The sequence below is a fragment of the Colossoma macropomum genome, unplaced genomic scaffold (genome assembly GCF_904425465.1).
Source record: "Colossoma macropomum unplaced genomic scaffold, Colossoma_macropomum, whole genome shotgun sequence".
Taxonomy (NCBI): Eukaryota; Metazoa; Chordata; class Actinopteri; order Characiformes; family Serrasalmidae; genus Colossoma; species Colossoma macropomum.
Window position 1 is genome coordinate 270,001 of NW_023494800.1, and position 13,635 is coordinate 283,635.

The window sequence follows — 13,635 nt, forward strand, 5'->3', positions numbered from 1 at the left end:
TACTGTTGCTCTAATATCAGCATGACTTTGAACATTTATTCTAGCCTGAGTCGACACATTTACAGCTGCACTTACAGTAAACATGTATAATAACCATATTTCAGTTTGCAGATATCTGCTGATACTGACGACCTGCGGTTTTATAAATATAAATTAAAGTATCCTTCCAGTATATATAAATATTGCTGGTAAGATGCCAATAATCAGCATCATCACCAAGACTTGAACTTGTGATCTCCCAGCGAAGGGCTAAAATCTTAGCTCCGCCCCCCCAGTGCCACAATATGCTTATTATTCAAAGGGCTCAATGCGTTCAGCCACACTGAAGTTGCAAGGAGCGTTTCAGCTCTGAATGCTTTAAAATGAGTAAGTAGTTGTTAGTATTTCATTTCTGTTTATTGAGCAGAACAGTAAATTATGCTTTTATGATTTTGCATTGCGCTGTTTGTTTAAAGAGGGTTTAAAGAGGTTAGTTAGATTTCTGATTTTAAAAAATTAGATTAGATTAAACTTTGTCACCGTGCAGAGCTCAGGTACAGAGCCAAAGAGATGCAGTTAGCATCTAACCAGAAGTGCAAAATACAGAATTATTTACATATAAAGTGCAGGAAAGTACGACAGTGTGTTAAACAAATATAGATGTGGCAAATAGAAATATACAGATATACAGAGTGAGTGGAGAGCATGCTAATGTGGGTTGTATGTACTGTCAGAGCAGAATATCACTGCTGTCAGAACAAAACCTCGTATCTCCACTTTTGTCGTTTTTCAGTTTTTGACATGGTTTGAAAACACCTGTTGGCCTTTAGCTTATGTATAAATTTCATGATGAATAGATGAAAAGAAACGACTCAAAATATATTTGGAAAAAGTCTGGTTCCACTGACTTACATTAAAAGTAAAGTATGTTTTTCCTTCTCCTGTAAAGTTCTCATTCTGGACATATGAGGTTTTGTGCCAACAGCGATATGTAAAATGATAAGTATGCAGAGTGAAATATGTACAATAACAGTCTGTGCAAATATGAATGTGCAATAATAGACTGTACAAATGCGGATAGTGCAATAATGTTAGGACATAAAGTACAGTGACAGTGCAGTGAGTGCAGTGATGGTATGGAGTTCAGCAGGGTCACAGCCTCTTCCTGAGCCGGCTGGTTTGGGAGTGGAGGCTCCTGTAACACCTGCCACTGCACTTACATCCAGCCAGACACATTATTTTAACGGTAATTTACCGTTTCTCTTATCGTCACCGTGATAGACAGCTTTATCGAGCGCTGTGTGTTGTCAGCTCTGCTCTTGGTGATAAAATGCTGATTCTGTGAAGTTAAAATGCCTCGTTCACTCAGATTCACCTCTGATTCTGAATCACTGTCCTTTTTCTCATCTTCGTCTTTCCCCAGGAAAAACGCCAGCGCAGCCACCAGGATCTGAACACAAACACACAGCAGTGAAAACAGCAGCACTTCCACACGGATACGATACGAAAACTCAGAGGGAAAAGAAGCTCTTCCTACCTTCGTAACTTTGGAGAAACAGGCTGTTGTGATAACATTCACTGTTTTGGCATCATTCCTGAAACGGTGGAAAGGAAAACAAACAGATGACATAACATTAATTAATATAATGTATAATAATATAATTCTGAAATACAATACAGAACATTGTATTGGACACAACACAAATGTTATATAAATTATAAGGGATTATCCCAAACCTATGAATGTACTGTTGTTCTAATAACAGCATGACTTTGAACATTTACAACTGCATTTACAGTAAACATGCATAATTCTCATATTTCAGTTCACAGGTAACATCTGCTCATATTGACGACCTGCGGTTTTATAAATATTAACTTAAATATCATTCTAACGTATATAAATATTGCTGATAAGATGCCAATAATCAGCATCATTACAAGGACTTGAACTTGGGATCTCCCAGTGATGGGGCGAAATCTTAGCTCCGCCCCCCAGTGCCACAATATGGGCTCATTATTCAAAGGGCTCAATGCGTTTTCTTCTTTAATACAGTGATGTAGTAAATAAACACAAACACAGTTTCAGACTGTCCCCCTCACTCGCCCACATCACTCAGTCCATATGTGGACACTAAGACCCAAAAACAGCTCAATCTGAATTCAGGGTTTTTGTGATGTCACATTTACATATATATATATGCACAAGCTATATAGACAAAAGTAAAAGTCCCGTCTGAGGCTGATGTCCTCTTAAAAAGGTGATAAATGGTACTGAATATCATACACACAGTGTTTGGGGCTTTTAAAGGTCTACTGTGTGTGACGAGTAAAACACGCAGTATTTTCTGTACAGCTTAAAGGAGAATTCAGCTGACGACATTTCTTCAGTGGCTGAGATATAAACAGTCATTCGGACGGGTCTGATAAACAGTTTATTTACAGAAATATAGACTCAGATGTCTTTACAGTGGTGGTGATGGGAACCAGGGGTCGCCATGACTACAACACAGATATAGACATTTTATTTACTATCCAGAACCACCAGTGAACCTACACGAGTCTTCTGAGTTTATATGAATGTTGATGATGGAAAATAGTGGAAAATCTGGAATAATAAGTTTTCTTTGGGGACTATTTTGCCTCACAGCGCCCTGCATGTATCCCTCCACCATGAATGGAGTTTAAGTTCTCTAAACTATCATAAAACAGTGTCTCAGTCATCAGGCAGTGAATTCATAACCATTTACTGTAGGAACTTTCTGTGAGGGAGCTTTTAGAGGTGGACGTCTGGTTCCTATCACCACCACTGTGAACAGTTCTGACTCTGTAAGTTTATCTAGAACAGAGCGTTTCACACCAAACCACTCTGAACCACTCTGAACCTCTCTGATTACATCTAAACCATCTAATTATGCAAATATTTTGAAAACTTTGTGGATTTGTGGATATTATCCGTAATCATGATTTTTTTTTATCTACAAAATATTGTGCTAGTTATTTTTAGATATCACCCAGATATCAGAGGACATTCAGGACGACCTTAAAGCATCCAAACTCACTCATCCGAGGGACTGTCTGGACATGTCTGGAGCGAGGACGGTCAGCGCGAACTCTCTCTTACCAGATATTCCTTTTGTACAGCTCCACTATCACATCTAAAGAAATCTTGGCCGCGATGGGGTTTGAATCTCTCAGCATCGTGTACATGAAGTTCTGCAGGGTCTGAACAAAGAGAACGTTAGAACTAAAGCTCTGCTGGACAGAACTGACCACAGCATCACTGGGTTCAGCAGACGAGACTCACTGTGTTCAGCCTGTTGTTCTTGTGCTTTGCGTTGATGTTCTTGATGTCGGTCACGATGTGAGTGTACAGAGTCTGAGGAGAGACGAAGACGAGAGTCAGAGACACACCTGACCTTCACCGGTCAGCTGAGTGTTTACGGAGGAAGAGTGTGAGTCTCACCTTCCTCAGAAGCTTGTCGTGGCAGCGCAGCAGCTCGAAGAACAGCTCCAGAAGACTTGTGGGGTCGATCAGGTCTTTGTTCCTCAACAGGATCAACGCTTTGCAAAACGTCTAAGAGGAACAGAAGAAGCGTCGCCACATCAACAACAGTTCCGACAGCGCACTGACGGCACTTCATCAGCCTGACGCTGTGCCAGAAGTGTTTTTCTCTCAAACAAACATGATTTTGTTAAATGTTTTAGGAAGGAACCTAAAGGACTAAAGTCCAACGAACAGCCATGCAGGTTTCAGCACTTCGTGGAGGATTTGACCCTCTCTCTCTTTCGGGAGGCCACACAAGTACGGCTCAGCTTGACCCACCACCCTTCAAGACGCATAGAAGACAAGCATCAAGACTCGTCTCTGTCCTGGAGCTCAGGTGGTGGAACGAGCAGTAATGGAAGCGCTTGATGAAATGTAGCACTGCACTTATACAGCGTCTGTGTTTACATTCAGAGACTTCCTCCAGTCTGAACACATTCAGACTACAGATTCAGACTGAGGTGTTTATTCTCACTCTACTCAACAACCTGATGAGAATCTCCGTTTACATGCTCAACACAAGTAATCAGATCCAAAACGACACGTGTGGAGTACCACTTAGTGTAGCCGTTACCATGACAACCAGCATCACGTGAGTCCAGTCAGAGTGAGATGAGCAGCAGTGAGCAGTGCTTGTGTTTTTAATTGCTTTAAAATGATGTCAGACTCAGGAAAACGTCCTTCACACGTCCTTATTAAAGAAGGCCGAGAGGAAGACGTCGTGTTCTGAGACACATAAGCTGGACGTCCGTCCCACCGCCGTCTTTTAAAGATCAGAGCATAAACTTCGTCTCCTCTGCAGACCAGTTTCTGCTCCGCCATGTTGAACGGTATAAACTTTCACTTTGACGCGACGAACATGATCAGAACGGGCTTAAACTTTCCGATAGGGAACGTAATCAGATACAGGCGTTTACACGGATATTATTCTTCTATTTAACGGATTATTTACAGGATTACCCACCTCGATCAGTCGGATGGAGACTGTATTCTGAATGGCCTCAATCGGACTAGACTATTCCGACTGAGGTGATTACATGGACTCTATTCTGATTGAGCTATTAGTCGGATTATTAGGCTGCATGTAAACGTGGCTACTGTCTTAATTCTACATTGCGTGTATTTTTTCTAGGTTTCAGCTCTGGCAGTGTTTGAGCTCAGGGGTAGTTTGGGCTCTAACTTATGTGTTCTATCTACACTCTGAGTCGACAATAAAGCACCTAAATTTAAATAAAGTCCCTCTGGATAATTTCTTCTGCTAAACGGTGTAAATGTAAATGTTTACCAATGGCTAAAGGTTCTGTAGGATGGAAAACTGTACGTTCATTGGAATAGTTGAGTTCAGTACATGGAACTGAGACACTGTGAACCCCAAACTCTGCTGTCTCCTCCTTCAGATACAGATCCTGCGTTTGTAGAAGAGGCAGTAAAAGGGGCCGATTCCAAAATCCTGAACTGTTATGTAACAGTCTGGACTCATTAATATTTATGCCCTAAATTTACATACACCGGCCCACGTTCTAGTCCAGCGAAACAACAACAGAGCAGCAGCAATGAAAAAGGCCGACTGAGTGCAGAAATGCAGCTCCAGGCTGTGAAGGAACGTCAGCACTTTTCATTCCCTTCACAAGAACCGAACTGTCAGCTGAAGATCATCTTTAATCCAGGCTGAAGGGCTTCCTGTTCACAGCTTCTTCATCGAATGTTCCACCTTAAATGCTGCAGCTTGTACAGGCACCAGAATGTAACTGCAGCACCATTTAAGGTGGAACTGAAAATTCTCAAAACAAGCTGTTGAACAGGAACTTCAGCTCCCGCATCTCTAACAGGATCCCGACAGCTTTAACTCAGAGCTGTTAGCTTCTCTGCTCATTTCACTCCAGAGAGTTTCTCAGAGCTCAGACAGCATCGAGCAGCTTCGCTCAGCGTTCGACCCTGAAGAGACGCAGCCCACCTTTATTAGCACTACAACCCCAACAGCAGCCTGTAAGCAGCCCTGCTGAGAGACTTTATCACTGTCTGATGAAGCTGATCATCTAAACTGAGAGCTTCATAGTAAAATAACAGCTTTAATTCACTTTGTGTTGTTGTTGAGATTGAAAGCGAGTAGCTCGTGTAGCTAATGTTAGCTACTAGCACGCTCACAGTAACCCAAATCATGGGTCCACTGTCTGTGCTATGGGTGGGCAACAGTCTTACCATTCGGAGGTCCGGCTCCAGCACTGTGTGGTGATTCAGGAGGAGCTCGGTCAGTTCTTTGGGGAAATTGGACAGCTCCTCCAGATAGCAGTGACCAACCTGCAGAACAAAGCCACAGTGATCAGGAACATCAAACAATTCATCTATAACTGTAAAAGACACAAAAGTGTCACGGATGGACGAAGTGGACTGTACCTGGGCCAGAAACATCACCAGCTCGGCCAGGTCTTTGTTGGGTTTGTCTGGCTGGTGTTTGAAGATCTGGATGTTGGACTGATAGTGACGGAACTGCTGGAGGAACTGCAGTGAGAGCAAAAGGAGAGCTTTAATTACATTATTAGCTCAGGAGGAGGGATAAACAGCTGCACCGTCTGTATGTACACTGAACACAGGCTGTGCCTTTAAAACTGATACATGTAAATGAGGTCTGTCCTGATTGGCTGCCTCATTCAAAAAGCAGTCCAGGCTGAAACGCTAACTTCAGCATTAACGAGTGGAGCTAAAGAGCTGAAGGCTGAACGTGCCTGTCTGAGACGTAAATGCAGTGGGTTTTCATGACATCACAAAAACAACAAAATCAAAATGGGCTGTTTTTGCAGCATAGTTTCCATATAAGTGTTATAATTCTGTATCTTATTATTATAAATATATCTATATTTGTATTTATTTTACCTCCTGTGTGTAGCGTTGTATTTTAAACTCTGAATATTAATATTTTTGGGTGTATTTGTGTTTATTTTAGGATCAGGTCTCTCTATCAGGTTCTGCAGTGTTTGTGTATATTAGTGTGTGTTTGTGTGTAAATGTATTAGTATATGAATACATATAAGTTTATATTTGTGTGTATTCTTGTGTGTGAGTGAGTGTTTGCGAGTGTATATTAGTGTGTGTGGATATACACCGATCAGGCATAACATTCTGACCACCTCCTTGTTTCTACGCTCACTGTCCATTTTATCAGCTCCACTTACTATATAGGTGCACTTTGTAGTTCTACAGTTACAGACTGTAGTCCATCTGTTTCTCTGATACTTTGTTAGCCCCCTTTTACCCTGTTCTTCAGTGGTCAGGACCCCCATGGACCCTCACATAGTATTAGTATACTAGTGTTTACCTCCTCTGTGTAGGATCTCGGGTCTCTCTTGATCAGGTTCTGCAGTTGAGGCAGGTTGGTGGGCAGTTTGTTGTTGTGTCTTCCCGACATGACTGCAGTACGAGTTTAAAGACCGCAGTGCGAGTTTAAAGACCGCAGTACGAGTTTAAAGACTGCAGTGCGAGTTTAAAGACTGCAGTGCGAGTTTTAAGTGAGTTACTCCTCTTTGTTCGGGGGGTGAACGGCGGGTTTTCTCTGTAATGAGTTTAAAGTCCGGCTCTGTTTGTGAGGCAGCGTGGCTCACCGGGGCAGCGCCATATTGACCGTGACGTGTGTGCAGTACGGAGAGGACGGAGGGACAAACTGAGCGCTCGCGGGAAAGCGTTACAAAAAAACACCAACGAGGTTTCGATTAAAACGCCCGCTTTCATTTTTACTCTTATTTCGTTCCTCTGAGCTCCACTTTCAGCATCAGCGCTCAGTGAAAGCCCCTCGTGAGCAAATGACGTTAAGCGTTCCTGTACACGCGCTGAATATTCATAAATACTTCATAGATGTTGCTGTATATGTGGTAAATATTCGTAAATAGTACTTAGAAGTTGCTGTATGTGTACTGAATATTCATAAATAGTACTTAAGTTGCTGTATGTGTACTGAATATTCATAAATAGTACTTAGAAGTTGCTGTATGTGTGCTGAATATTCATAAATAGTACTTAAGTTGCTGTATGTGTGCTGAATATTCATAAATAGTACTTAAGTTGCTGTATGTGTACTGAATATTCATAAATACTACTTAAGTTGCTGTATGTGTACTGAATATTCATAAATACTACTTAAGTTGCTGTATGTGTACTGAATATTCATAAATAGTACTTAAGTTGCTGTATGTGTGCTGAATATTCATAAATAGTACTTAGAAGTTGCTGTATGTGCTGAATATTCATAAATAGTACTTAAGTTGCTGTATGTGTGCTGAATATTCATAAATAGTACTTAAGTTGCTGTATGTGCTGAATATTCATAAATAGTACTTAGAAGTTGCTGTATGAGTACTGAATATTCATAAATAGTACTTAGAAGTTGCTGTATGAGTACTGAATATTCATAAATAGTACTTAGAAGTTGCTGTATGTGTGCTGAATATTCATAAATAGTACTGAAGTTGCTGCATGTGCGCTGAATATTCATAAATGTAATTAATTCAGTGCTGTGTAAGTACTTAATTTGATTTCAATATCCAGCATTTTTTCATTTGTTTATTATAATTAAAAACGCAGAAACGAGATCCCACAGCGTTAAAGTGAAAAGCTTAAAGGCTGATACTCTTTTATTTACAAATTGCAAATTGTCCAGTATGTAACAGTTTAAACATATCAACAGTTTCCATGTGATAAATATGTACACTTCCATTTCATTGATTACCTCTGGCACTCAGCGATCGATAATCGATTTACAAAGCAAATACTGTCGTCGTTTTCTGTCGAGGCAACAAGTTCCAGCATCATATCACTTTAAAATACACATGAATGGTTTTGTTCCACATAAAATAGGAATTTATTCATCACTTATGCTCAATCATTTCTGTAAAAAGTAGCGAAAAATAGAGATAAATTATAAAACCGATGGTTTCCATTGTTGCATCTTTAATAAACAGCATTTAAAGGGAAGGAAACCCAAACAGGAATGTACAAAACTGTTAAAAACACGTGTGTAACATCGTAAGGCAAGTTTGATCGTAAGTTTAAGGAAGTTCTCGTTGGCGTTCCAGCTTTCGCAGTAAGGCAGTAACAGTCCTCGGTTCTCAGCCTGAGATTTTCTCCTCAGCTTGCAGACATCGGAGCACATAGAGAATCACCTGGTAGCAGAAAATATACTGTTCCTGCAGAGACGAGGGGAGAAATTACAGATAATCAAATTATCAGGCAGGAAAAGTTCATTTCTCAACATTCCTCTGAAAGAACGTGCTGAATATTCATAAATAGTACTTGGATGTTGCTGTATTTGTCCTGAATATTCATAAACAAATAAAAAAATACAACTGATTACAAAATTATCAGGCAGAAAAGGTTAATTTTTCAAACTTCCTCTGAATGAATGAAATATGAAAAGGCTGAGCTCAGTCTGACGTATTCAAGCATTTTATTTCATAAAAAGTGTAAAAAATGTCAAAGTATTTATTTTTGAGTAATTTAAGGTTTGTCTAAGTGAGAATAACACAAAAGTCCCTATTCAGAGAACACAGTTAAATATGACATTTTATATGACAATATAAAGTGTGCCATAACATTCGCACAGGCCACATTTAATATTTTATCCCCCCCCCAAATGTATTAAATCTAGTGACTAAACAGTAATTGTGTATTTAAGTGTACAGTAGTGAGTCTGTCTCTTATTAGTGTACTGTAAAAATAATGCTGTAGCTACGAAACTGAATACTGTATTATAAGACCTCCCCAATAAAACAACAACAACAACACACCCTACCTCTGTCTGCACCATGCCTTGTCTCTGAAGTCTCATGGTCCGCACGACATCCGAGATGTCAAACTGATAACAGGGAGAAGAACGTCACATGATCAGTTAGTGATCAGAGAAAAGCCAAACATACAGAATCTACAGTTTTAGTCAAGATTTGTGATTCTGATCAGCTTCATCTTCTGTCTGAGTTCACCTGCTGATCCAGAGTTTCCTCTGTAATGAAGGTGTTCATAGTGAGTCTGTGCTGCAGTAACAGCCTCTACTCTTCTGGGAAGGCTTTATACTGGATGTTGAACATTGCTGTGAGGAACTGTTTCACAGTGGTGGTGATAGGAACCAGACGTCCACCTCTAAAAGCTCCCTCACAGAAAGTTCCTACATGAAATGGTTATGAATTCACTGCCTGATGACTGAGACACTGTTTTATGATAGTTTAGAGAACTTAAACTCCATTCATGGTGGAGGGATACATGCAGGGCGCTGTGAGGCAAAATAGTCCCCAAAGAAAACTTATTATTTCAGATTTTCCACTATTTTCCATCATCAACATTCCATATAAACTCAGAAGACTCGTGTAGGTTCACTGGTGGTTCTGGATAGTAAATAAAATGTCTATATCTGTGTTGTAGTCATGGCGACCCCTGGTTCCTATCACCACCACTGTGAAGACATCTGAACCATTTCACACCAAACCTCTCTGAATCTCTCTGTTTACATCTCACACACTGAATTATGGGGGAATTTTCAGTGGAATTCCCCTTACAGTATCTGAAATCACTCACTGGAGAGGCTGGATACTTTCGGACAGACAGAGTTTCAGACTGGACGGCGTCTTCAGTGATTCAGATTTTCAGTTCTTCTCCTAAATTACTCACGTCTGCGTCTTTGCTGATGAGTCCGAGCACCACGTCTATGCAGATGAGCGTTCCAGACCGGCCAATCCCAGCGCTGCAATGGGTGATGATGGGCCCTGATTGGTGGATGTGTCTCATGTAGGAAATGAAGGTTAAGAGCTGCTCCGGCTGTGTGGGAGTGCCGTGGTCAGGCCAGCCCGTGTAGTTCAGGTGCGTCACTCTCTGGATTTCATTGGTCTGGAGGAAAAGGTGGAACATTAAATTGTGAGTAGATCAAAAAGGACGACTACAAGATCTCAGCAAGCCAAACTAAACCAACCAGCGAACTAAACCGAATCTTCATCTGTTTTAACCTTCAGGTCCTTCAAGTTCTGCAGAGAAGTCCTGATGATTTCTGAGAGCCAAATAAAATAAGTTTTTATAGAGTTGTTTTTTTTTGCTCCTGGGCGCCCCCTACAGATGCAGAGCGTATTTCACCTTTACAACAGTGCCGTAAACACAAATCACGCTGTGAGCGCCCCCTCATGGACACATCACGCAGGCATATGGACACCACCGATCACACTCAGGAGTCCCAAATGGCCAGGACCCCCCAGCGGGAGGGATTTCAAGGGTCCAAGATGACATTTAGGATGTGAGCATGCAAGTATAAGACACATCTGACCAAGCGGACGGGATCTCCTGACCTGGATATCCTTGACTTCGATGAGGCGGATGATGAAGTTGTCCAGGTGCTGGTCTTTGACCAGAGTGATCTGCAGCCTCTCGTCCACCATCTCGGCCGTGCGGGGGGTGTCGGGCCAGTAGCGCTGGCATTTAATCTTCCCCCCCTTCCACCTCCTGGGTCATCATGGCGATCACGTTGGACTTCTGCTCCCACACCATCTGCCAGAAGTCTCCCAGCGTGGTGGGCAGCGGCCCCTGGCAGGCGATGTACTGGAAGTTCTCGTCCTTCACCGGCATCTTGATGAAGTTGGCGTTAATGTAGCCGCCGTCTTTGCCCAGGAGCACTCGGGTGGTGTCGACTGGAGAGGAAACAACATGAAATAATGTCAAAATAAACCTCAGTGCTTTCCTCACTGACAGGCAGCAGAGTAACCTGAGAATCAACGCTTTTCTGGATGAGGGAAACTCAAACAGTCTCACAGCAGTTTAAATATTAAGATCTTAGATATTTACAAGCATTCTGATCTATTTACACTCAACGCATTAATGGAGACAACAATAACAAATATATACAGTCATCATTTATAGGGTACGTTCTGATGAGCAGTAGATCCCATTGTTTTGAAGTAAATGAGTCCCAAAGTCTGAAAGTCAGTGTGGAACATTAAGAATTGCCATATTTTCTGCAGTTCAGCACTTTTTAGTGTTTTAATGTAAAATATGATGATTTTCTGTGTGAACAGCTGTTCAAAGCTGTGTTTGCTGGTCTGTACTGGCTGAGAAACAGTCACTACTGAAACAATCACTACTGAAACAGACACTACTGAAACAGACACTACTGAAACAGACACTACTGAGACAGTCACTACTGAAACAGTCACTACTGAAACAGACACTACTGAAACAGACACTACTGAAACAGACACTACTGAAACAGTCACTACTGAAACAGTCACTACTGAAACAGACACTACTGAAACAGACACTACTGAAACGGTCACTACTGAAACGGTCACTACTGACACAGTCACTACTGAAACAGTCACTACTGAAACAGTCACTACTGAAACAGACACTACTGAAACAGACACTACTGACACATTTGGTACAGTTTGGGTAGTTATGATTGGTTTGTAATGTTTAATTAAGTTATAGCGTCACTCAGAGCAAAATGATATATATATACACACACACACACACACACACACACACATACATACACATATATATATATATGTACACACACATATATATATATATATATATATATATACACACACATATATATATATATATATATATATATACACACACATATATATATATATATATATATATATATATATATATATATATATATATATATATATACACATATATATATATATATATATATATATATATACATATATATATATAAACAACCGTGTAAACAACAACCATGTCATGTACACTACTGTATCAGTTTGGAATCACTAATCATGTTAATAATTTTTGATATTTTATATACAATAATAACCTGGATTTACATATTACAAACTATTTTCCCAAAACATTTAGATTTTGTTAGATTCATTCGACGTTTAAAGAACTCAAGAAGTTGAGTTAAATAATGTATTATGTGCTGTAACTGTCCATAACTGAATCCACAGTTATCGCCTTTGATTCTGGATGTTATTCTAACTTAATTCTCAGTGTTTTACAGCATCTTCAGTTATTTAAAGCCTTGTACAGCTCTGTTCATCACTCTGGACATGATTTACAGCTTTATACTGATTATCTGATCAATGAAAACTGTGAAGTTGAACAAGACAAACGTTTAGAATCATTTTATATACCCAGATTTTATTTTGTTTATATATACAAGTATATAAATATCTAGTTTTATACTGTCTCGAACATTAATTCCAAAATTTTGAACAGTGATGGAACTGACGCTGTTGTTTCAAACACAGAATCACAGGTAGGACAGGTCACAGGTAATAAAGATCAAAGGTAGTCAGAACAGAGGACGACTGCGCTCAGTGTTCACTTACAGGGCACGATGTTTTTATAACGGTTCTTCTTCTTGTTCTCCTGAGTCTGACCAATCAGGCAGTCGTCCAGAGGCTGCAGGTTCTGGAGATTCTGTAAATACATGAACTGAACTGAACCACCAACAACGACCTGGTACACCGGCATTATATGGGCATTATATAACTGACATTATAGATGATGGATATAGTCCTCAACATCGGTGAACTATGTCAGTAAAACTGATGAGCAGTATCACGGCCTGTCAGTATCGTGATATACTGGTATAGATGATATATCACACGGCCTTCTGTTCACAGATGAACTCATTTGATAGTGAAGATGTAACAAGCCGACGGTCCTGACGCACTTTCAGTAGAATCTGAAATCCTAAATCTGACGACTCGAAATGCAGCTCAAATTAACCAACTTAACATACAAATGCACTTCAATGTACCTCGAACTCCTGCAGGGGAACCTTCTGCTCCAGCAGTCCTCTCATCATCCGCACCACGGAGTTCAGCTTCGGCCCGGTGTACTGACCGTCAGGAACCACCTTCACCAGCGGCAGAGACGTCAGCTCGTCCTCAGTGATGATGGGACCATCTGAGGATGGTTATATGAACTCAGTTAGAAGAACACAGGATTGTTTCCTGACTTCTCACTGTTCTGCACCTTTGTTCAAATCCCTCAGCAGAAATGAATTAACTGAATGACTGATTAGATAAACTAGGTACTGGATGGTGAGAGTAAATACTGGTTTATTCTAATGTTAGTTTTTCTGGAACAAATGAACACTTAGT

The 13,635-nt window shown here is 40.5% G+C and overlaps 2 protein-coding genes across 3 annotated transcripts in view; both read right to left on the reverse strand.

Moving 5' to 3' along the window:
- sdad1 (SDA1 domain containing 1) overlaps window positions 1-7,160 on the reverse strand; it is a 25,171-nt gene extending 18,011 nt beyond the window's left edge. Inside the window, exons 1-9 of one of the 2 annotated variants that reach the window (XM_036587728.1) lie at window positions 7,031-7,138; window positions 6,840-6,950; window positions 5,921-6,025; window positions 5,726-5,824; window positions 3,446-3,556; window positions 3,287-3,358; window positions 3,104-3,204; window positions 1,517-1,574; window positions 1,355-1,429 (exon numbers count right to left, since the gene is read on the reverse strand). In XM_036587728.1, coding sequence (XP_036443621.1) covers window positions 1,355-1,429; window positions 1,517-1,574; window positions 3,104-3,204; window positions 3,287-3,358; window positions 3,446-3,556; window positions 5,726-5,824; window positions 5,921-6,025; window positions 6,840-6,929 — 711 coding nt within the window. In that variant the 5' untranslated portion in view covers window positions 6,930-6,950; window positions 7,031-7,138. Of the gene's footprint in view, window positions 1-1,354; window positions 1,430-1,516; window positions 1,575-3,103; window positions 3,205-3,286; window positions 3,359-3,445; window positions 3,557-5,725; window positions 5,825-5,920; window positions 6,026-6,839 lie in introns of both variants that reach the window. The other variant, XM_036587729.1, reaches the window with a different exon arrangement.
- A 956-nt stretch (window positions 7,161-8,116) lies between these two features.
- Window positions 8,117-13,635, reverse strand: part of ptpn13 (protein tyrosine phosphatase non-receptor type 13) — a 147,444-nt gene continuing 141,925 nt past the window's right edge. Inside the window, 7 exon segments of the mRNA XM_036587727.1 lie at window positions 8,117-8,700; window positions 9,306-9,368; window positions 10,175-10,390; window positions 10,840-10,983; window positions 10,985-11,178; window positions 12,856-12,946; window positions 13,290-13,438. Coding sequence (XP_036443620.1) covers window positions 8,623-8,700; window positions 9,306-9,368; window positions 10,175-10,390; window positions 10,840-10,983; window positions 10,985-11,178; window positions 12,856-12,946; window positions 13,290-13,438 — 935 coding nt within the window. The 3' untranslated portion in view covers window positions 8,117-8,622.